At 37.3% G+C, this 25,206-nt stretch overlaps 1 protein-coding gene across 1 annotated transcript in view; it reads right to left on the minus strand.

Annotated features, from left to right (window-relative positions):
- The window catches only part of SEL1L2 (SEL1L2 adaptor subunit of ERAD E3 ligase), a 151,745-nt gene extending 131,546 nt beyond the window's left edge, over window positions 1-20,199 (minus strand). The window contains exon 1 of the mRNA XM_045295171.1: window positions 20,122-20,199. Coding sequence (XP_045151106.1) covers window positions 20,122-20,199 — 78 coding nt within the window. The remainder of the gene's footprint in view (window positions 1-20,121) is intronic.
- Window positions 20,200-25,206: the final 5,007 nt, after the last annotated feature.

Here is a 25,206-nt window from a genome sequence, read left to right on the forward strand (position 1 = left end):
TGAGTAGTGACTAGGGTCTTAAGAGCTCATGAGTAGCAATCTAAGGTGGAACAATTGATCTTTCTGTCTGTAGTAAAGAAGAGGGAAGATAATCTAAAGACACATTGAACCATTAGTCCAACGGAATAATTGACCACAGTCTCCACAACCCCTGAGACCAGAAAAGTAGGTGCCTACCATTACCAACTGCTCTGAAAAGACCTTAGAACAGTGATTCTCAATCTTCTTAATGCCGTGACCCTTTCATACAGTTCCTCATGTTGTGGTGGCCCCCAACCATAAAATTATTTTCGTTGCTACTTCATAACTGTAATTTTGCTACTGTTATGAATCATAATGTAAATATCTGATACGCAGGATGTATTTTCATTGTTACAAATTGAACATAATTAAAACAGTGATTAATCACAAAACAATATGTAATTCTATATTGTAAAATATTTATTTCTAATTATAAATAAATGAAATTTTGTCTTGAAGCATGGCATAACATGGGTAAGAGTCTTCATGCCAGGTACTCATATGTGGGCATATCTGCATGTGGGCGCACCCACCAGGAGACAGATAAAGGAGCGGTATCTTGGTTCCTAAGACCATCAGAAAATATGTTTTTTCTGATGTTCTTAGGTGAGCCCTGTGAAAAGGTCGTTTAACCCCCAAAGGGGTTGTGACCCACATGTTGAGAACCACTGCCTTAGAAGTTCCTGGATAGAGTGGGGAAAAGATGTAGAATAAAACTCAACTTGATCCCTCGGAGTCTAGAAGTGAATTTTCCCATATGGCTCAATTTAAGCCAAATAATAGATCTACAAGGTTAATAAAACCCTCCTCAGGTATGCATAACTTAGAATAATCGAGTATTTGGGACCACAGGGCAGCATTTCTCCAGTACAAAGTTCAGAGGTGTTAGAAAAGAAAGAGGAAAAGAGACAAGAAACACAGGGAGGAGGTGGAATTGGGGATGTTACACTGAAAAGATTGTAATTAATTAAATGAAACAGAGTGCATAGACAACCTAGAATGTAAAATTGATTATCTGCTCTGCAACCCTTCAGCCAATTCCCAATAAAAATCTTTTTTCAAAACACCCAAAAGATTAAAATCATAGAAACTGTTTTAAAATTAAAATATCAAAATGTGAAGCTATTGTTTCTCAACATATGCTTACATAGGTGTATGCACTTCCGAAGGCAGAGATCCCTACCCCAAAGAAATCTGAACTCTTTGATTTAAAATAGATTTTAAAACACCTTAAAACAGCAGTCTAAGAATCAGCAAGGGCTCATGTCATGTTCCTTTTAAATATTCTTTGAGTTTGGCTAAGAAAAGGAAGCCCGAAGGGGCTGATTGGTGCTGTAGGGTGGATGAGTAAGGTTTCCCAGAGAAATTCCCAGAGGACAGCCCTTGCTACCCTTGAAGAAGGAGCCAGGGTATTTTTGTGACAGAAACAACCTTTGGTGCAATATCCTGGTCTTTCTCTCACCAATGTAGTTTTCAATTTTAACAGCAATAACATTATCAAAAAACAGAGAAATAAGGGGGGGAAATAAAAATAAGTGGACTTTCATAATGGATTGAGTAAAATGTTTGTTGAATGAATGATATTCAGAATTTTTAAAAACTCAGAAACAATAGTAAATAAGTATTTGTTTAAAAAGTTTTGAGTATACTGAATAAATATTACAAATAGTGCCTATAGCCTAAATTTCTATTAAAAAATAAAATGAGTTGGTAGAATATTTACCTGTGTGGTGACATTTCTTTCTTTTTGCTTTTTATGATGTTTTTCTGCTTCAATATCTGTAATACACAAAACATTTTATGGAATTTTAAAACTTCCTTATCTTCTTAAAATCTGACTAAAAATAGTTTTAAAACTTTCCATGTAACCTTTAGAATTCTAAGGATAATAGTTTAAAATAAGTTATAATTCAGTGTTACTAATAACACATTACAAAATAATTGCTAATTAACAATTTTAAAGATGTAGCTTGGCACTAGAGATAATGTAAATATTTTAATTAACCATTCTAAAATTGAATAGAAAAATTCAGAAATAATAGAGCTAATTAAGGCAGTAGAAACATTTCTAGGCTACAATTTAACTAAATAGTATCTCTGCAAATAATAAGCCTTGATGGCATAGTGCTTATGGGTTGGATTGCTAACCAAAAGGTCAGTAGTTCAAAACAATCAGCTGCTCTGTAGGAGAAAGATGAGGTTTACCACTCCTGTAAAGATTTACAGTCTTAGAAACCCCCAGGGGCAGTTCTATCCTGCCTTTTAGGATCACTATGAATCAAATTAACTGGATGGCACTAAGTTTTATACTTGTTTGTTTTGGTTTATGTAAATAAGTAGTATCTATTAAAGATTATATTAAAACATAGAAGAGGAAATATAATCTTTTAAAAAATCATTTTATTGGGGTACAACTCTTATCACAATCCATACATCCATCCATTGTGTCAAGCGCATTTGCACATTTGTAGCCATAATTATTCTCAAAACATTTGCTTTCTGCTTAAGCTCCTGGTATCAGCTCATCATTTTGGAAATATAATATTTTATGTTTTTATACACTCATCAATATGTGACAAGTATCTTCAATGCAATTTGGATCTAAGGCCCTGCACAATTCTTCAAAGATCTGGAAAAACCAATCACCAACTTCATATGGGCAGGAAAGAAACTCAGGACAAACAAAACACTATTAAAACAAAATAGGAAGCGTTTTAGACTCTATTTCCAAAACCTATTATATGCCATGGTAATAAAACAGTTTGTTATTGGTACAAGATAGATATGTAGACCAATGGAGTGAAACAAGAACTCAAAATCAACCAAGTATCTACAGACACCTGATTTTTGATATAGGGCTAAAATCCAGTAAATAGGAAAGAAATAACCTTTTCAATAAATAGTACTGGGAAAATCACATCTCCAAAATGCAAAAGAATGAAACAGGCCCCCTATCTCACACTATGTACAAAAATGAACTCAAGATGAATGAATGATCTAAATAAATTAAAAATATAAAAGGATCATCAATGAAAAATAGGAACAAACTTAAGGGCCCCAATATAAGACATAAATATACTACCAAACATAAGAAAAATCACCCACACTACACAAGAAAAAATAGAGGAGTTGGACTTTCTTGTGGGGGGAAGTCAGACACTTGCTGCCAGACTGCTGTCTCATCCCACAGCAGGGCTGGGCCTACTCCCTGCTGCTGGAGACAATGGACTACCTCTCTCTGGAGCCTAAGGCCATTAGCTCGGCTCCTGTGGGCGGAGTTCACACCCAACTGATAATGGTTCCTATGAAGACCCAAAATCAAGTTAAGCTGTTACCAGAAATGTAGGATCCGCCTATCTTGCCGCCTATCTTGCCGCATGTACACCCCCAATCCCTCCTCCTTCTGTAGTGCATATGTCCCTAGATCACCCCCTCCCATCACTGTAATACCTGTAGCACAACCCTTTCCTGTGACGTATGTCTTCACCTGTAATGTGGGGGCTTGCACGTCCCCAATGTCCCCAGAGAGTATAAAAGCTTGGGGAGCATTAAAGTTCCCTCTCACTCCCTCCACGTGGACCACCAAGCGGGGCTGAGGTGAGCATGCTACCATAATATGTGTCTGACTCCATTTATTTCTATATATCTCTTTTATCTCTCATGCTCTCTATAACTTTATTATAATATTTACTTATTATTGCTGTACAATTGCGCCTACCGAACCCGTAGTGATTGTGCTAGGAGCAGGCTTCTTCTGGCACTTTCTCATTTACATACATCAAAAGACTTAATTAAAAGAGTAAAAAGAGAATATATGCATTGTGAAAAATGGCAACGATATATTAAATAAAAAGCCAATTTCACAAATCTATAGAAAACTATTACACCTTAATAAGAAAAACACAAATAACACAATAAAAAATGGGCAGAAGATATGAATAGAGTTTCTTAAAGATGACATCCAGGCAGGCAACAATCCTGAAGACATGATTGTGCTGATTACTTATAAGAGAAAGACAAAACAGTGATGATATACTAGCTTACACCAACAATCTTAGCAAAGTTAAAATAAAAAAGAAACAAAATAATTAATACTGAAGAAGATGTGCAGAGATTGGAATGCTTCTACATTGCTGGTGGGATTGAATTGAATTGCACAAGCACTGTGGAAAACAGTAGAGTGCTTCCCTCAACAATGCGAATACAAATATCTCATGGCTCCATAATCTTTCTACTTGGTATATACCCTAAAGAAATAAAGAGGAAAACACAGAGATATGTGCACACCCATGCTTATCACAGCAATTTATGTAATAGCAAAATGATGGAAACAATAAAAAACCACATTTATGGAGAAATGGATCGATAAACTCTGGTACATACACACATGGAGTACCATGAATCCTTAAAAAAATAATGACAAACCAGTCAAACATGGACAAAATTGGAGGACATTATGTTCAGCAGTTAGTCAATCTCATAAAGATAAATATTTCATGACATGTTATTATAAAGAAAAAAAATGGTTTTACACCAAAGCAAAAACTTTGAAGTATAAGACAATACCAGAGGTGTGAGGGAAGGGCTAGAGAGGAAGGATAGGAAAGTAAGATGGGGGGGTGGGGGGGGGGGCGGTGAAAATAGGAGAAGAAAGGACCACATACACAGTTGTTTATTGGAATACTGTCACTGTTTTACTGTTCTGATGTGATCGCCTGTGTAACTATGTACACTGTTTTTCTTTGCATATTCCACAAATAAAATAGGAAGTGTTTTTTTTTATCAGAAGTGTCTGATAGGCCTTTTTGGAAAAGAGAGAAGAGCCTGATAAACTGTCTAGATTCCTTACTCATCAGATCTAAATACTGGTCAGAATGGTTATGAAAGGGGGAAGAGCAAAATTGAAGCATTAAAATAACTTCCGTGTGTGTGTATATATATATAGATATATAATACTATCTGCATATAAATTATATATATTGTAGATCTATATTGGTAGTGGATTACACATTGGACAGCTAACACAAGGTCAGCAGTTTGAAACCACCAGCTTCTCCACAGGAAAAAGATGAGGCTTTCTATTTCTGTTAAATGTTAGTGTCAGAAACCCACTCTGTCCAATAGCATCTCTATGAGTCGGAATCAATTCAATGGCAGTGAGAATTGGAAACAACTCAATGGCAGTGAGAGGGAGTGAGATGCATGAAAGACCATTTATGACTCCATCAGGCTTTGAAACTTCAGAAAAGCAATTTTCACAAGCCATGTTTAATTAATCTTATTATGAAGTACCACTACCAGTCTGTCTGTGCTGTCTCAGTGTGATGATTTGCATGTTGGTGGAATGCTAGAAGTTATGCCATTGGTATTTCAAATGCAAACAGGGTCATCCAAGGTGGACAAGTTTGAATAGAACTTCCAGACTAAGACAGACTAGGAAGAAGGGCCTGGAAATCTACTCATAAAAATTAGCCAAAGAAAACTTTATGGATCATCACAGAACAGTGTCTGACTCATTTGCTTTTAGCCATGTCACCCCAAACCTAAAACCCAAAACCACAGTCATTGAGTTGATTTTGACTCATAGTGACCCTATATACAGTCTTTGAGACTGTATTTCTTTGTGGGAGCTGACAGCCTGACCTTTCTTCCACAGTGCAGCTGGCAGGTTTGAACTACTGACTTTGCTGTTAGCAGCACAATACTTACGCCATAGTACCACCAGGACAGATACACCATCAGATGGGGTTGATTTCTGGTGAAGGACATATGTTAGGGGAAGTGGAGGACTAGTAAGGGTGAGAAAGAACCCTGGGGAGATGGACTAGCACAATAGCTGCAACAATGGGCTAGAACATGACGGCTATCATGAGCATGATGGACTGGGCAACATTGTGTTCTGTTGAATCAAAGCTGACCCAATGGCAGACAACTATTATAAAGTAAGTATAGACCATTAATACTAATAAAACATATACATATCAACTGGTAGACTTAATTTTTGAATAGTGCTGGACATTACTTACATATGAGGGTGAGTCAAAAAGTACTGCTATAAAAATAATAACTTTCTTAAACAAAACTATCAAGGTGTGAAGTTGTATCTTGACATATTCTCCATCTAAGGCTATATTATTTCTGAAGGCAGTGCTTCTATCTCTAGGCCTGATGGTGCTGTGTGTTAGATAGTGGGCTGATAACTGTAAAAATGGCAGTTCAAATCAACTAGTCACTCCATGGGTGAAAGAGGGGTTTTGCTCCCATAAAACTCTATAGCCTTGGGAATCCATAGGGATACTTCTACTCTGTCCTATGGGGTGTCTATGAGCTGAAATCAACTCAATGGCAGTGATGAGTCAGAATTGACTTGCTTTTTCGTTTTAATCCTTCCTCCAAGAACTCACACCCACGTTAACAGCAATTATGGTATACTGGAGGGGATCAAAATGTATTCCTCTAAAATGTTCCTTGAGTTGTGGGATTAAAAAGGCAAAAACCAGAGCTTTAGGGTGGATGGAGTAAGGTTTTCCAGCAAACTAATTTTAGGACATTCCTTGCCACACTCAAAGAATTAGGTGCACTGTCATTGGCTGGGTGAGTTATGCTTAACTATCATTTTATTGTAGGAGTAGAATCCTCTTCCTTTAGAGGTAGGTCAATTAGACTAATAGTCATTGTGTTTGATGTATTGGAAACTGCTAGGTGATGTCTTTGAACATATGATGTTCATTTTTGGAAAAACCCCTTTTTGCTTCTGCTGAACTTATAGCAACTTTTCTGACAATATTTTTTTTAACTCTTTGAACACTTTCAGGGATTGCGTAATTCACTCATAATAAATATCTCATGGGAATTGGGGGCATGAGACAAGCTGAAATGAAGGACAGCTTGTCACCCTCTGGTTGGTTGTTTTTCCCCTTTACATCATATGTTTGTTTACTGAAGTAACAAATCCTCTGTTCTCATTAGCTTCTGAAAACTTCCTCTAAGCTCTTGGTTCTGCACTCTGAATTGTCTTTCCTTTGCCGAGTAGTTTTCTAATTCTTCTTCTTGCTCATAGAAATAAGTACCTAAGTACAAAGTGGTGCTTTTCAGTATAAATGTTTTTAAAAATCTTATAGGTTTTCTATAAATCTGAGGGGATTCCTTTGATGTCCCAAAAACCATATGGGCAATTCTTTTGTAAGCTGCAACTTTTTCCTTACTTGAAAATTCTTTTATCTCAAAATGGGTTAAGAAATTAAAACTCTATGATTATACTACATACTTAAAATTGTGTGTTTGTTGTTAAGAAAATAGAACTGTTCCATAAAATTTTGTGCATAAAATGCTTTTTGCAAAGAAAATGGCCTGTCATTTACATTTAAAATGAGAATCTTTTCATAGTGTTGGGACAGGTTTTGGAAACAGCAAGAACTCTGGAGTCAGACCTGAATCCTACCTTACCTGTATGACCTTGAACAAGTTACTAATTATCTCTTGGTATCAGTTTTCACACGAATATAAATATTTTGTGCTTGCCATTTTACTGGATTGTTGTTGACCTTGGAGATAATGTATGTAAAACAGCTGACACATATTAAGTGGAGCTAGAACTACAATTCCACAAGATCAGGCTACCTGCAACCATAACGATTTACAGCCTCAGAAACCTAGCTCTACAGTATCCTGTTGCACCATCCTCAAATCTATTGCTATGTGTGAATCCATTGTTTCAGCCACCATATAAATCCATCTCAGTAAGAGTCTGCCTCTTTTTCATTGACCCTTTACTTTTCCAAACAGATGTCGTTTTCCAGAGACTGGTCTTTCGTGGTAGCATTTCCAAAGTATGAATATGTGAAGCAAAGTATTGCCATCCTTGCTTTTAAGGAACATTGTTTTTGTTTGTTTGTTTTTTTTTTGGCAGTCCATGGTATTTTTAATATTCTTCACTAATAACATGATTCAAATGCATCAATTCTTCAGTATTCCTTATTCATGGTCCAGCTTTCATATGCATGTGTGGTGATTGGAAATACCATGGTTTGATATATTTGTTCTTTAAAATTCCTAACAGGTCTTGTGTGGTAAAGTAGTTGACCAGTGCAATGCATTGTGTAATATCTTGATGTCTGCCTCTTGTTAATTGTGGGTCCAAGCAAAACAAAATCTTTGACTTCAATCATTTCACTATTTTTTAAATGATGTTGTCTACTGATCCAGTTTGGGGGATTTTTGTTTTCTTTATGTTGAGTTTCAATCAATACTGAAAGTTGTAGTGTTTGATTTTCATCAGCAAGTGCTCCAAGTCCTCCTCGCTTTCAGCAAGCAAGGTTAATCTTCTCCATGTTACAGATCGGTCAACAAGCCTTCTTACAATTCTGATGCCACATTCTTCTTCATAGAGTCCAACTTCTCTGACTTTTTGCTCAACACAGAGACTGAGTAACTATGATAGAGGGATACAACCCTGATGTACACATTTCCTAATTTTATTTTTATTTTTTTAATCGTTTTATTAGGGGCTCATACAACTCTTATCACAATCCATACATACATCAGTTGTGTAAAGCACATTTGTACATTCATTGCCCTCAACATTCTCAAAACATTTGCTCTCCATTTAAAGCCCTGGCATCAGGTTTTCATTTTTTCCTCTCCCTCCCCGCTGTCCCCTCCCTCACGAGCCCTTGATAATTTATAAATTATTATTTTGTCATTTCTTGCCCTGTCTGACGTCTCCCTTCACCCACTTTTCTTTTGTCCATCCCCCAGGGAGGAGGTCACATGTAGATCATTGTAATCGGTTCCCCCTTTCCAACCCACTCTCCCTCTACACTCCCAGTATCGCCACTCACACAACTGGTCCTGAAGTGCTCATCCACCCTGGATTCCCTGTGTTTCCAGTTCCTATCTGTACCAGTGTACATCCTCTGGTCTAGCCAGACTTGCAAGGTAGAATTCGGATCATGATAGTGCGGTGGGGGGAAGGAAACCTTTAGGAACTAAAGTTGTATTTTTCATCGTTGCTATATCACACCCTGTCTGGCTCGTCTCCTCCCTGAGACCCCTCTTCAAGGGGATCTCCAGTAGCCTACAAATGGGCTTTGGGTCTCCACTCCACACTCCCCCCTCATTTGCTAAAGTAAGATTTTTGGTTCTGATGATGCCTGATACCTGATCCCTTTGACACCTCGTGATCTCACAGGCTGGTGTGCTTCTTCCATGTGGGCTTTGTTGCTTCTGAGCTAGATGGCCGCTTGTTTACCTTCAAGCCTTTAAGACCCCAGACACTATAACTTTTGATAGCCAGGCACCATCAGCTTTCTTTGCCACATTTGCTTGTGCACCCATTTGTCTTCAGCGCTCATATACATTTCCTAATTTTAAAGCATGCATCATTCTTATGTTCTTTTTGAGCAACTGTCTCTAGGTCTGTGTTTAGATTCCACATGAACACAAAAAAGTGTTTAGGAATGCCAATATTTTGTATTGTTAGTCATAGTTTGTTATGATCCACACAATCAAATGCCTTTACATGGTCAGCAAAATACAAGCAAACATCGTTGTTGTGTTTTCTGCTTTCAGCCATGATCCACCTGATGTTAACAATAATATCCCTCAGTCCAAGTCCTCTTCTGGATCTGACTTGAATTTCTGGCAGCATCCTGTTGATGTTCTGCTAAATTTGAACTATGGCATATGATATTAGTGATATTGTACTCTAAGGCAGAGAGGTGTTTTTTTAAAACTACAATTCTAGAATGGAATGAAAATTTAGTCCCTTTCCAAGGCTAGTTTCATATCAAAACTTTTTGATGGCATACACTATTAAATATAAAAATTATTTATTTGTCTGATGATTTACCACTGATGTATCCATATTCTTAAGTGTAATATAAAGCTTGCCCCAAATAGAAAAAAAAATTTTTAAATCATCTAAGTCAGTCGTTCTCAACCTGTGAGTCGCAACCCCTTTGGGGGTCGAATGACCCTTTTACAGGGGTCACCTGATCCATAACAGTAGAAAAATTACAGTTATGAAGTAGACATGGAAATAATTTTATGCCTGGGGGACACCACAACATGAGCAACTGTATTAAAGGGTCACAGTTTTAGGAAGGTTGAGAACCATTGATCTAAGTAGAACATCTAATGTCTCCTTGCACAGAGTGGGCTTTGTTTTACCTAAAGAGTGTTGAATTCGGGGCAACTAGTATTGTTGTAATTGTGGCTTATTGGTACAGTTGTGAGACTTTTTATCTCTTTCTGTTGATGCGCAATCCATGCTGAAAGCTATAGTCTACACTGACAGGCCAGAGGCCAGGCCAGATTCAGAAGAGGATGTGGAACAAGGAATGTTAGATAGATCTTGACTCAAAGGAGAGAATCCCAGAAAGCTGTCTACTCGTGTTTTATTGATTATTCAAAGGTATGTGATCATAACAAACTGTGGATAACCTTGAGAAGAATGGGAATTCCAGAAAACTTCATTGTTATTACCCAGAACTTGTACATGAATCAAGAGCAGTTACACAAACAGAACAAGGGAATTCTGTGTGGCTCAAACCAGGAAAGGTGTGCATTAAGTTTATATCCTCTCACCATATTTACTTAATCTGTATGGTGAGCAAATCCTCAGAGAAGCTGGATTATATGAAGAAGAATGTGGCATCAGGATTGGAGGAAGGCTTATTAACAACCTGCAATATGTAGATGACACAACCTTCCTTGCTGAAAGTGAGGAAGACTTGAAGCACTTGTTGATGAAGGTCTAGGGTTGCATCCTTCAATATGGATTACAACTCAATGTAAAGAAGACCAGAATCCTCACAACTTAAGTAATGGTTAATGTCATGATAAATGTAGAAAAGGTTGAAGTTGTAAAGGATTTTGTCTTGCTTGGATCCACAATTAATGTTCCTGAAAGCAGCAGTCAAAAATGGTCAACAAAACACAAGCATATGATTTAAAAAAATCATATTGCATTAGTTAAATCTGTTCCTTAAGACCTCTTTAGAGTATTGAAAAGCAAGGCTGTTACTGTGAGGACTAAGGTGTACCTGACCCAAGCCATGGTATTCTCTATTGCCTCATATGCATGTGAAAGTTATACACTGAATAAGGAAGATTGCTTACATATATATGAGTATCACTGAATTTGTTTCTCTGGTTAATGGGCCTAATACATACAGGTTTTATAAGAACATAATTAAGTGTCTGGAATCCCATTTTTCTGTGTTATCCATAGTTTGTTATGATCAACACAGTTGGATGTCTGCATAATCCATAAAACACAAGTAAATATCTGTCTATATTTTCTGCTTTCAACAAAATCCTCCTGACATCAGTAATGAAATCTTTTTTTTTCTATATCTTCTTTTGAAACAAGCTTGAATACCTGGCAGCCCCTCTCAAGTTATTTCCGCAGCCATTTAAAAATTATTTTCATGACAATGTTTTCCATCATTTCCACATTCTGCTGGGCCACCTTTATTCTGAATGGACTCAGATATGGGCGTCTTCCTGTTGTTTGGTGAGGTAACATCTTTCAGCTTCCATGGCATGGATGAGTGCTTCCAGTGCGGCATCAGCCTTTCTCTAATAGTCATCGAATCAAGTTGACCACAACAGACCTCGTCTCTCCCGCTTCCTTTCAAGGATAGATGTTCTGTATGCTGGCAGTGTATTCTTGCCTCATTTAGAGTTATGAGGTAAAATAACTTAAAGTAAAGGTAATCCAATTCCACAAGATCCAAAATAACACCAATAAAAGTAATACAGTTGTGGTTGTTCTATTTGTTAGGTTTTTTGGAGGAACCATCACGCTGTCTTCTACAAGGGCTGTACCAGGTAGCATTCCCACCAACATTAGATGTGTTTTTATTTCCCTACAAATTTGCCAAAATTTGTAATTTAAAAAAATCTTAGCTGTCTTTATTTACTGCCATTGAGTTGATTCTGACTCATGCCAACCCTCTCAGACAGAGGGTTGCTTCTTAAGGTTCCTAAGACTAAACCTTTCAGGAGCAGAACATATCTTCTGTCTCCTATGGAGCGGCTGGTGGATTTTCACTGTAGACCTTGTGTTATCAGTAGCATCAAATATGCTACTTTTAGCCATTATAGTGGAAGTAAAATGTCTCATTATGGTTTTGGTTTGCATCTCTCTATGCCTTATGATATTGAGCATCTTTTCATGTGTGTGGCGGTCACTTTAATGCTCTCTCAGGTGAAATATCTATGCAAGTTCTTTGCCCATTTTATGATTGAGTTATTTATATTTTTGTTGCTAAGCTGCCAAAGTTTATTTATATTTTTTGGTTATTAGATTTTTATCAGATATATGGTTTCAAAAGATATTCTTCCAGTTGTAGCTTGTCTTTTCAATTTTTTTTATAGTCTTCTGATGAATAGGAGTCAGGTGGGCTACTAACGTAGAGGTCAGCAGTTCAAAACCACTAGCTGCTCTTGGCGTTTTCTATTCCTGTAAGGAGTGACAGTCGTGAAAAACCAGGTGCAGTTCTACTCTGTTCTATAGGGTCGCCACGAGTCAGAATTGACTAGAGGGCAGTGAAGTGGTCTTTTGTTGCTGTTTACGAATGTAAGTTTAAAAAAAATTTTATGCGGTCTCATTTATACATTTGGATTTTTGTTTTGTGTGTTTTTTCACAAATACATAGTTAAAACTAGACCTGACAGAGTTGCCCTAGAATTTTCTTCTAAAATTTTTTTTAATTTTATAATTTTAGTTTGTACATTTAGATCTTAATCTACCTTGAAAGTGTTTTTGTATATTGTGAGAGGCCCAAGTGAATATTTCTTGAGTTGAATTCATGGTGAATAAAAACAGAAACAATATTGGAAGAAAATATTCCATTTTCAGACAGTAACTAGTTAGGAAACATCAAAGTTTTGGAAGTAGAGTAAGAAATACTTAAAAGATTATAAGGCGACACACACAAATGAGGGGGCTCCACAATGTTCATAGAAAAATGAAATGGAAAGATAATGAATTTTTTTTCATTAACTTTTTAAAGCCCTTTCAAATAGATATATATGTTAATATCATATTTTCTATTCTTTGATTTCTATATGGTTTCTTTAAAGTCCAAAAACTAAGCCTTTATAATATTCTATATTTAACAAAATTTAACAACCCCTTCCAAATAGCCCTTCTCTATAAAAATTACTGTAGTGTTTTCCTTATAAATTTGACCAGGATTTTCTCTTATTTCTTACACACACACACACACACACACACACACACACACACAAAATTTTAAAGCACTTATTTAAGAACAAAAGAGACTTGGTGGCCCAAAGCTGTCTTCTAAACAAAATATTGGTGGCTCTGTGGTAGAAAGGCCTGCCAATTTGCTTCCTTGATATTATAATAATTAAAAAAAATCTAATGTGGCAGTTCTGCTTTGTAGACTCGGGTGGGGGTGGGGGGGATCATCATGAGTCAGAATCAATTTGATCATACCCAATAACAACATCACAGAGCAGTGTCAATTGAGAAAACTGTGAGGTTATTTTATTCTCCAATCAGTGTCATGCCTCAATTCTGTTAGAGCAAAGAGGAAAAATTCTTATTGAGAACCATAGAGATACAAGAACTTACTTTTAATCATGACTCCAAGAATCAATATCTCTATTAACAGGTACAAGGACTTCATCTTCTCCTAAGCAGCTGTTCCTCACAGTAATACAGGCAGAACTAAGAGGCTGGCCCACTAGTTTCCTCTTCTTAGGTCTGTGATTTGGTTGCTAAGCAACCATTTCTTTACTCTTGGGCCAATGGGCTCTGAGGAAGTTCCTTTCAACATAGAATGAAAGCAGCTTCTGGATAGAGCAGGCTGTGGGAGAGATACACAGTAGTTCACTACTCATCTGGCTGGAGAGAAGCTGTAGACTTCTGTAGGTAGTGACAAAAGGAATGGACCAGGAGTCCAATGTCCTAGAACAAAATAGCAAGTATGGTTGAATTACAAGTAAAGAGCTATTACTGATCTGAAAGGGAATTTTCAAATTCTCAATCACAAGGTCTAAATGATTCTTAATTCTATGATTCAAGGAAAAGACTGCTCAGAAATTTTCACAAGAAAATAAAAGGGGGTCCACTGACCAAGGATGTTTATAGCCTTGCCTTGAAAAGTGTATTACTGCTGAGATAGGTTAAAATACATCATATAATTTGTTTACCCTAATGAAAAATTTAAAAAATTTGTTCTACTTTTTCTGCTTTCTTTTGGACTGAGGTTTTTGTGTTTTAGTTTGTTGTTGGATTTTTTTTCTGTATGTACTTCTTTATATAAAATTCAGGATAGGTAAATCTATAAAGACAGTAACTAGATTGATAATTTCTTAGGGTTATGGCAGGGGAAGTTGGAGGGAAATGAAGAGCTAATAATGGACTCAAGAATTACAAAAATGTTATAACATTGAGTCTAGTGTTGAATATACAACTCTTAGAAATTTACTTAAACCATTGAATTGTATGTCAATAAAATGATAACAAAACCAAGGAACTTCAGGAAAATCCAGTATTTGGTTCAAATTTAGGTAATGGTTACAGAACTGAGTAATCTACTTAGTAGTAGATTACATATATTTCTTTTTCTTTAGAGGTACAGAGTAATCATCAGTGGGTTTATCTGGCAACTAAACCATCATGAGACTCTCATTTCATGATGGTAGAGAGGATATATGGAATTCTAAAGTTGATTTTGAAGAAAAGTTTGTTATGAGAATTGTTTCAGGCCTGGATTCCTAAGCAGCAAGTAAAACCCTTCTCCAAACTCATGACTATTAAGTGGATTCCAATTTATAGTGATCCTATAGGACAGTGTAGAACTGTCCCTCTGTGTCTCTGCGACTGTCACTCTAGGGGAGAAGAAAGCATCTTTCTCTTGAGGAGTGGCTAGTGCTTTTAAACTGCTGACTTTACACTTAGCAATTCAACATGTAACCCACTATGCCAAGGCTCCTTATGTAAAACCCTTAAGCAAACAAAATGTGTTCTCTGAAATTGTTTACCAAGTAATTTTCTCAGGGTACAATAGATAATTATAGGAATGACACATTACATTCCTGATGCAGAGGATCAACATGTAGTTTTAAAATCAGGCTTTAGCATAGCCACCATTTCTTGACAGCATTTCTAAGTTAATTTGGGGTGTTCTTACTGACCACATTAATACTTAGCAATTGTGTTAGGCAGAGTTCTATAGAGAAGCAAAAGTAGGAAACATGATTTTATATATAATAGGTTTATACAGCGGGAAGAAATATAATGGCTAGTTAGTCCACACAGCAGTACAGAGGGCTCAGTTCAACTCACATATGTGGAACAGTTAATATACTGAAGGTCCTTCAACTCATGAGGACTGCAGGTCTAAGGTCAAGGATGCAGACAGTGGAGTCTTCCCTCAGGCAAGAGAAGTTAAGTTAATGCAGGCAGCAGACAGCAGAATATGGACAGTAGCAGTCAGCAGTGTGGGAGCATATTGAAGCAAGCCCCGATGGGGTCTCAAGCTCTAGTGATGCACAGCAAGGCCACAGGATCCACGGGTTGGCTCAACCCATAGGTAGTGCAGCACACCCTTTAGGCAAAGAACTAGCTCAAGCAGCAGCATGCTGGTCTGATCATCAGGGAGACAGGGAGATGGGATGCCAGCCTTGGAAAACATTTATCTCGGTTGCCCTCCATTCAAGCTGTTACCTGATTAAACGCTGTCCACATGTTCCTATAGAAGTCTAGTTGGCACAATAAACCTAACTATCCCAGCCATGTTTAAACTTGCTGGGAGGTCTACTTTTATATGTTACTTCTAATGGAGCCCTGGTGGCATTGTTTAAACACATCAGCCACTCTGCAGAGTTTATCTGCTCTCATAAAGATTTACAGCCTGGAAAATCCCATATAGGTTGTTGCAATGGGTTGGAATCGACTCAGTGGCAGTAGGTTGGACAGATGTATAAAATGCCCTTACTAGGTAAAAATGCAAATAAATAATGAGCTGACTTTATATCCTAACATCTCAAGATTAGGGTGGACCAGAAATGTATAGACTAAGTCAATTGGTTCCCAATTTCAATGGACATTTTTAACCTCAGTCCAAATTAGGAACAGATAAGCTTTAATGTTGAATAAAAGTCACCAATGTTTTTCAATTACTACCAGAAAATTACTGTTTAAAAATCCTCTTTGCTGGCTCAACCATAAAAAAAGGAGGGGGCATACATTTTATAGGTGAGTACTTACCAGGTGTGTTAGAACTGGATTGACTAGAGAAACACATCTATTGACACTCATATGTATAAGAAAGAGCTTCATATCAAGAAGTAATTATATAATTAAGAAAGCATCCTAGTGCAGTCTAAATCAAGACACTAAGTCCCATACGAGTCCATAAATTCCTCTTCAGATTCACACAGTCACATAGAATGATGCAGAATGCAGGAAGACCAAAGGCTGGCGAGTGCAAAGTCAAATGGATCTAAAGTTGGTGGAAACATGGTAGTGCTCTGGCAGCTCTCAGGATCAGTGGCAGAGAGAGGGAGGATTCCTGGGTCTTCCTTATGTGAAGGCCACTCCCACGAAGGAACCAACAAGCTGTGAACTGATTGATAGGTTGAATACCACCCCTACACTTTCATATACTGGACCACACCTTGTTCTCATCACCTGGCCTGAGCTTTGGCAGGCTGGAATCAGTGATCATGGGTTGGAGTGTGTTGAGGCATTGTGTAAAATAAGGCTAGATTGGTAGGCAGTGACTACCCATTCTTACTGGGTTAATTTTTCTATCACTACCAGAAAATTACTGAATGACCATTTTTGGCAAGATAGTGACACAGTTTAGACAGGGATAGAAAAGGGCAAAAATGGCTTTCAATACCATAAAGTACATAGCTTTAAAGAACAGAAATTTATTTTTAACATTTTTTGAAGATAAAAGTACAAAATCAAGGTATTAACCATGGTTTTTCCTGTGGAGAGCATTGGGAAAGAACTGTTTCAGCATCTCTCCCAATTCCTAGTGGTTGCTGGCCATTATTGATATCCCTTTGTTATTTATAGATATTTCATCACATGGCACCTTCTCCTTGTATTTGAAAATATTTTTGTGTCTGCTCTACTCTTTAATAAAACACCACTAAGCAAAAGTTAGATTAAGGTTCAGTCTAGTCTGGTATGATCTCATTTAACAACAATAACAAAACCTCTGTTTTTAATCAAGGTCACATTCATACTGGGCTAGGGCTTCAGTATGTGTTTAGGAGATCATACTGTATTATTTGGCTGAATATTGAGCCTTGTGGGGTGAGTTCATTTTCAGACCTGAAGGTTGACTTCCTCCAATCCTACCAGTTTCTTCTTCTATAATCCAGTTTCCCTGTTTATTTACTCGGCATACAGATTGGATAAGTATGGTGTGAGGATGCAACCCATCTGATGCACCTCCTTCTTGACTTAAAACCATGCAGTATTTCCTTGTTTGGTTTGAATGACTGCCCTTGGTCCATGTAAATATTCCTGATGAGCACAATGAAGTTTCCTGGAATTCTCATTCTTCTCAAGGTTATTCATTGTTTGTATGGTCCACACATTCAAATAACTTTGTATAATCAATAAAACATCTTTGGGGTATTCTCTGATTTCAGCCAAGATCCATCTGATGTCAGCAATGATATCATCTGTTCTACCTCCTCTTTTGAATCTGCCTTGAATTTCTGGCAGCTCCCTGTCAATGGATTGTTGTAGCTACTGTTGAATAATCTTTGGCAAAATTGTACTCACATGTTAATATAATTTTCTTCTATAATTTGCACATTCTGTTGGGTGACCTTTATTTGGAAATGAGTATTTATGGGTTTCTTCCAGTTAGCCAGTTAGCCATCTTCCAGACATCTTGGCATAGAGAAATGAGTGCAACCTGTGCTTTATCAGTTTTTGAGATATTTCAATTGGCATTCCATCAATTCCTGGTGTCTTGTTTTTGGCTAATTTATTCAGTGCAGTTCGGACTTCCTCGTTTAATACCACTGGTTCTTGCTCATCTGCTACCTCCTGAAGTGGTGGCATGTTGACAATTTCTTTTTGTTACAGCGGTTCTTTGTATTCTTCCCATTTTCTTTTGATGCTTTCTACACCAGTCAATAGTTTGATCATCAAATATTTCAATTTTGCAATGCGAGGCTTAAATTTTTTCTTGAGTTCTTTCAGCCAGAGATATACTGTTTAGTGGTTTAAAAAAAAACTCTCGGGTTTTGTACATTTCATATAATACTTCACTTTGTAATTTTGGGCTGCCTTTTGAAATGACCAAGTTCAGCTCTTTACTTAATTTCTTTCATTTGCCTTAGGTGCACTGCAATTAAGAACAAAATTTCGAGTCTCTTCTGACATCTACATTAATCTTTTCTGTCTTTTAAATAATCTTTTGCTTTCTTCCTGTATGATCTTTTTGATGTCATTACACAGGGCATCAGGTTTTCTGTCATCAGTGTTTACTATGTCAAATCTATTCTTGAGATGTTAATGAAATTCAGGTGAGATAGACATGGTCATATTTTGACTCTCGTGGACTTGTTTCCCTTTTCTTCAGCTTCAATCTGAACTTATATATGAGCAATTGATTATCTGTTTCACTGTCAGTGCCTGGTCTTGTTTTAGCAGCCAGTATTGAGCTTCTCCGTTGTCTCTTCCCACAGATCTGGTCAATTTGACTTTTGTGTGTTCCTTCTGGAGAAGTCTACGTGTAGAGTTGCTGTTTGTGTTGTTGAAAAGAAGTATTTGCTGTGAGCAAGTAGTTGGTCTTGAAAAATTCTACTATGAAAGTCCCAGCTTAATTTCTATCAGAAATGCCATATTTTCCTACTGTTACTTCCTCTTTGTTTTCATATTTTGCATTCCAATAAGCAATATTTATCAAAGCATCTTGATTGCATATTTGATCAATTTAGGCAGAATATATTGGAAAAATTCTTCAATTTCTTCATTATTAGCTTTAGTGGTTTCTGTGTACATTTGAATACTAGTTGTTTAAACTGGATTTCCATGTATGCCACTAGATATTAACCTATAACAAACAGCATTGTACTTCATAGTTGATTTCAAAATGTTCTTTTTGAATATGACACCATTCTTCTTGAATTTGTCATTCTTGGCATAGTAAACCATATGACTGCCTGATTCAAAATGGCCAATACCAGTTTATTTCAGCTAAGGCCTAGGATATTGATCTTTATGCATTTCATAAAATTTTTTATAATTTCCAATTTTCCTAAATTATATTTCATATACATCATTGTCCAATTATTTGTAAATGTTTACTGCTGTTTCTTCTCATTGTGAATTGTGTCCCATCAGCAAATGAAGGTTCCGAAGGCTTTAGTTTTGAAGGCTTTACTCTCACCATGTCATTATGACTGACTCTATTTTGAGAAGGCAACTCTTTCTCAGTCATATTGAGAGTGCTTTCCAACCTAAATGGCTCCTCTTGTGGTGTTATATCTGACAATATTCTGCTACTGCTCATGAAGTTTTCAGTATCTGATAATGGCCTACTTCTATTCATAAGGTTTTCAGTGGCTAACATCTCCTAAGTGCATAGAAGCGTTCTGTTCTTGGAAGCTTGGCTGAAATCTGTTCACTGTGGGTGACCTTTCTGGTATTGAAATTCTAGCATCACAGTAACACAGAGGCAATCACATATGACAATTTGACAGTCATCTGGTGGAAACTGTTGGAGTACTGAATAATTAATATACCTGTGAGGGAGATTTGTGAAAGTATATTGTTGCCCCTTCTAGTTGAAGGCAAATTGCTTCTTCTACACCTTCAAAAATAGGATTGAGAAATTAGCATTGGCCAGATCAATACCTCCATTGCCAAGTACCAGGAGAAGTATTAATTTGCTCAAGCAACAAAACCACATCTGTAACAGCAGCTGCAATTGGAGTTACAACCTTATTAAGTTTAAGAAGATCCATTGTCATTTTCAAAGATCCACCTGCCTTCTGCACAGGCCAAAAGGTGAATTCAGTGGGAATATAGTGAGAATTACCACCCCCTATATCCTTTAAGTCCTACAAAGTGGCACTAACCTCTGCAATCCGTTTTGGATTTACTATTTTCCTGGGCAGAGGCAATTCAAATGGCTTACACTTGGCTTTTCCTACCATTATAACTCTCATTCCACATTTTAGAGATCCAATATGGAGATTTTGCTAGTTGCTGAGTATGTCTATTCCAATTATGGATTCTGGAACTGGGGAAATGAGAACGGAATGGGTTCAGGGACTCAGTGGACCCCTTATGAGATAAATCTGAGCTAAAAACTCTATGGATATTTTGATCTCTATATGCCTCCACTCTGACTGGTGGGCCTTCAAAATATTTTGTCTTTGGGAATTTGTGTCAATTCTGAGCCAGTGTCCAGTAATCCCCCAAAGTCTGATTATTTCCTTTCCCCCAGTGAGCAGCCATTCTTGTAAAAGGCTATAGATCCCTTAGGGAAGGCTGGAAGACTAACAGTATAAATCTCTAATGATGCAGCATGGTCCTTTCTTAACGGGACACGGCCTCCCTTTTATTAAAGGGTTGGTGGGCCTGTAAACTGGCTCAAGTCTGGGAACTGATTAAAGAGCCATGTCTCTCTATTCTAGAGACTCATGTTAGATTGCTGTTCACTTGATCTAGAATTCTATTTTAACAGACAGTTAGTTGGCTTCCCATCTATTGCACTCCTAGAGACACGCTTCTGAAATGCACATGAGCCAGGTTACTCTAATTACTCCCCAGACCCTGCTGTCCATTATAGTAACCATGCCCACTGCATCTCTGTTGTCTATGTGCTGTCACTTGCCCTATAAAATCATGGGACTCAAAAAGCCCCGTTGTAGTGTCTTAATTAATTTAGGACAGTTCTTAATGTCAAACTCTCAAACCTGGTATACATAAAACAACAATCACAGGAGTCTTCTGGGATTCTGGTCTCTCTTCATAACTTTGTTCCTTATGTTTTTTGTAAAATACAGTACCTAAGGGTACTCTATTTGTGGGTCAATAGGTATGTTCTGATAAGTTGATTCTAACACCCCAATTTCCCTAAGATTTTGTATACCTTCTTCTATAGTGTACCAAGGTAAGTCAGACACTTGAGTTGCCATAATGTTGGCTATCTTGCAGCCCAGGTCTTAGTGAAGCAACCAAATAAATGATTAGATCCTCTCCTAACCTCTCAAGCTGAAACACTGAATAAAGAATCTGTGTGTAGTGGTCCTATTTCAATAATCTCACAGGGATCGAACTTTATATTCCTTGAACCAGTGTCCCACACCCTTAGTAACTTTTCCTATTCATATTCTCCAGGTGTCTTTATAGATTAGAAAACTCCAGCAATGTTTTACTAGTGAACTTCTTCCTTGATCACCATTTATACCTTGCAGCAACTCTCTGAAATTTAATTCTGGTTATAGATCTAGAAACAATAATGGGTGCTGACAGTGTGTTATCCTGAGGCTTTCAGAAATGTCTTGCAAGGCATCTGCCCCAGGCAGTGCTCCAGATGTAGTCCAATGTGGCATCTCAGCATGCACTGTTGGGTTGGTCTCCTCAAGGGTAGTTTGTTTTACTGAGAGTGGATTAATCTCCTCAGTTGAGAGGAGTGGAACTTTTGACTGGTGTGGCTCAGTGGAATCTAGTTGCTTTCTGATCATCAGAACCTAATCCCCCATCTCTTTTTTTCCCTAATTGATACCCTTACTTTAATATTGGACACTGTTCTAGGTTTTGAATTAATCTGACCCTATAATTCGGCTTCTCATGAGATTCTGGATTTGGTTTTTGGCAATATCAGCTATATCTAGAAGTTTTCTTTCATGGAACAAGTGGAAGCTTTTAGGCCTTTTATGTGGTACTTGAGCCATGCTTCCACAGTTCTGAGTTCATCCCTTTCCTTTGCCATATTTTCTCTTGTAAGGCATACCAGCCAACCAGCTTCCCTATACTTCTCAACTTGACAAAGTTGCTGAAAAATATCACACACATGATCACCCACAGCCTCATCTCCAACCAACACTCCATTTATTCATGGTGATATTTAGGATATTTATTTTATCACTTCACATCATGATTTTTTTTAGTTTTATCGGTACATAATTCATATATCATTAGTTCAATTCAATCATATACAGAAATGTGCATTCATTACTTGAATCAATTTTTGAACTTTTTTTTTCATGATTAAGTTGCTTTTAAATGAGTTGTGTAATCCCCATCAGTTCTAGGGCTCTCTCCATCTTCCCACATACTTTGTTTGCTCCCCACAACCCCCAACTTCCTCATCCTCCCCATCTCCTACTCCCAACCCGACCCCTACATCCCCTATAAATCCTTGCATCAGTTATTGTCTCTATGCATCTACTTCTTCTGTGCTTCACAAACTGGAAAAACCCACACAAACAATATCAACAGAAACAAAATAAAGTGGTAATGATAAAATAATACTACAAGGATAAAAATATAAAAAATCAGTAAGAAAGAAAAGGCCACTACCAGTATTTAAAAGACCTTTGAGGAAATTTTTGTCATGGAACAAGCAGGTTGTTCAGGTTGGGTCAAGAGGGGGATCACAACCATAGATTAACAAAGCCCTCCTTAATAATAGTGGCAGACTTACCTATACGAGCAGAGGCAGAAGCAGCATTCACAATACCTTTAGGCCAATTCAGGCTTGCGAACAAATTTAGAAAACTCACCTTTATGATTTTCTTTCTCTAGAAAAGTAAAACCATGATACTTATAAATGTATATAAGTAGAGAAGTTTATATTGTAAAAGGAGTTTATAACAGGAAAATGCCCACACAGCCAGAGAGAGAGGGAGACACCAGTTGGACCCACTTTTGTGGGTCAGGTGATGTGTTGAATCTCCTCCCAACTCACACAGTTACCAGGCCCAAGAGCCAAAGAAGCAAGAGGTAGAAGGGTGAAGCATGACAAAGTGTCTAGTGGTGCAGTGAGGCAATGTAAATCACAGTGGGACCTCATGGTTGTATTAAGCAGTACAACAAGCCCAGGCTAGAAGGGAGGAAAAAGAGGGACCCAGCTAGCTCTCCACCAAACCCCATCCAAATTCATCGCCATTGAGCTGATTCTGACTCTTAATCACCCTATAGGATAGGGTAGAACTGCCTCTCTGGGTTTTCAAGACTGTACACCTGTATGGTAGTAGAAAGCCTCTTCTTTCTCCTATGGAGTAGCTGGTGGTTTTGAACTTAAGACCTTGCAGTTAACAGAACCACATGTAACCATTATACCACCAGGCCTCCCAGCCCTACACAGGGTCTCCTTATAGCTAGGTCATAGCCTTAAGCAGAAGTGACCAGGTTGCAATCTGATTGATAGGCTAGCCTCCACTCATATTTTCTTCCAGCTCAAAACAAACAAACAAAAGTAACCATCATAAGATCGTATGAGAAAGATTGAAAAAATGCCCATTAAATTAGGCACTTGGAGGTCATTGGCCACCTTAGTGAAAACAACTTCAGACTACTGATGGAGTTAGAATCCAGAAGAGAGTGGTTTATAAGTAGGAATCAGAATGTATGGAAATTGACACATTAGCTATAGATGATCTTTTTGAAGGGTGGAGGAAATTACAGCAGGCAAAGTGTGGGAAATTATAGGAGGACTCCCCCCCTTCCCCTGCCATCCCCAAACATGGGAGAGACTTCAGAAAGCTTAAAATTTGATGGATGATCCAGTTCTTTGAGCTCATGATAGGAGTGATCATCAATAGCCCTTTATGTCTAATAAGGCACCAGTGGAAGGACTAGTCCTATATTGAAGGAGAAATCGTTTCTCTTTTGTAACAGAAGAGGCGTCCAGTATGGTGTACTTTCCTGAAGACACATTTAGTGTTGCTATATCAGAATGTAGTATTTCCTCCCTAAAATTTACTACTGCTCCTGTACTACCAAATATAATTAATAATAATGCTTTTCTCCCCCTACCTATCTCACAGAACTTCTTTCTCTTCTGTATGTTCCCCTCATCAACTATTCCATTACAAATGTTATCGATCTTATCTTCGTAATGTTGCTTGAATCTGAGTTATCCTTTTAATTTATTTCTATTTCCCATAAATGAATGCATACTTTTATTAGTAGTTAAATGTCACTTCTTTCTTGAAGCCATCTCTATTTCTTTCAGCCAGAATAACAGTTCATGTGTTTCACAGCACCAAAATCAAAACAGAAGCAGAGACAAAGCCAAAATAGAAATTACTGCCTTATTGCAATCAATAATATGAAACAGGAAAAAAATGTATGTGAATTCTTTAAAGGAAAATGAATTTGATCTTTTTTTGTTTTGTTTTTCTTTATCTCATATTCTACTCTTATTATTTTAAACATAATTTTATTGGAGGCTCTTACAACTCTTGTTACAAACCATACATGAATTGTATCCGACATATTCCTATATATATTCCATCGCTCTTTTTTAGACATTTACTTTCCATTGAGCCCATGGGATCAGCTCTTTTTTCCCTCCCTCCCCCAAATGAATTTGATCTTTAAACCTTTTTGCATTCACAATAAACTTTATTTTTTAAATTGCCTATGAATCACCCTTATGCTTCTTTAAACAACATATTTCATTTTTTGATTTTTAACTAGCCTATCCCTTTATTCCTTTTATCTATATTTTATAAAACATGTATTCTAAGTAGTTATTTCCCTTTCTACACCTGGTTTAAGTTTATCCCACCACTGAAATGGCTGAATAATGGTGGATTTATCATATTTACCAATCAGCCTTGTGGGTGATCTGATAACTAGAAAAGCAATAGGTGGGTTGGAAGAAGTTTCCTTTAAGATCTATTATGCTTTTTTTAGGTGCCATAGAATCATTTTCGACTCAGAGAAACACAACAGAACAAAACACTGCCTGGTAATGTGCCATCTTCACAATTATTACATTTAAAATCATTTTGTAGCGATTTTGTCACTCCATCTCCTAGAGGGTCTTTCTCTGTTTTCACTGATTTTATTAAGCATGGTGTCCTTTCCCAGGGACTGCTCCCTTCTGGTAATATGTCGATATTTTAGAGCTTCTTTTAAAATCTACGCCACCCTCTACTTGTGGTAGATTCTTTTAGAACTGGGTTTTCAGAACACCAACAAAT

Source organism: Echinops telfairi, unplaced genomic scaffold (assembly GCF_000313985.2).
Source record: "Echinops telfairi isolate 266 unplaced genomic scaffold, ASM31398v2 ScPeMD7_5592;HRSCAF=6446, whole genome shotgun sequence".
NCBI lineage: Eukaryota > Metazoa > Chordata > Mammalia > Afrosoricida > Tenrecidae > Echinops > Echinops telfairi.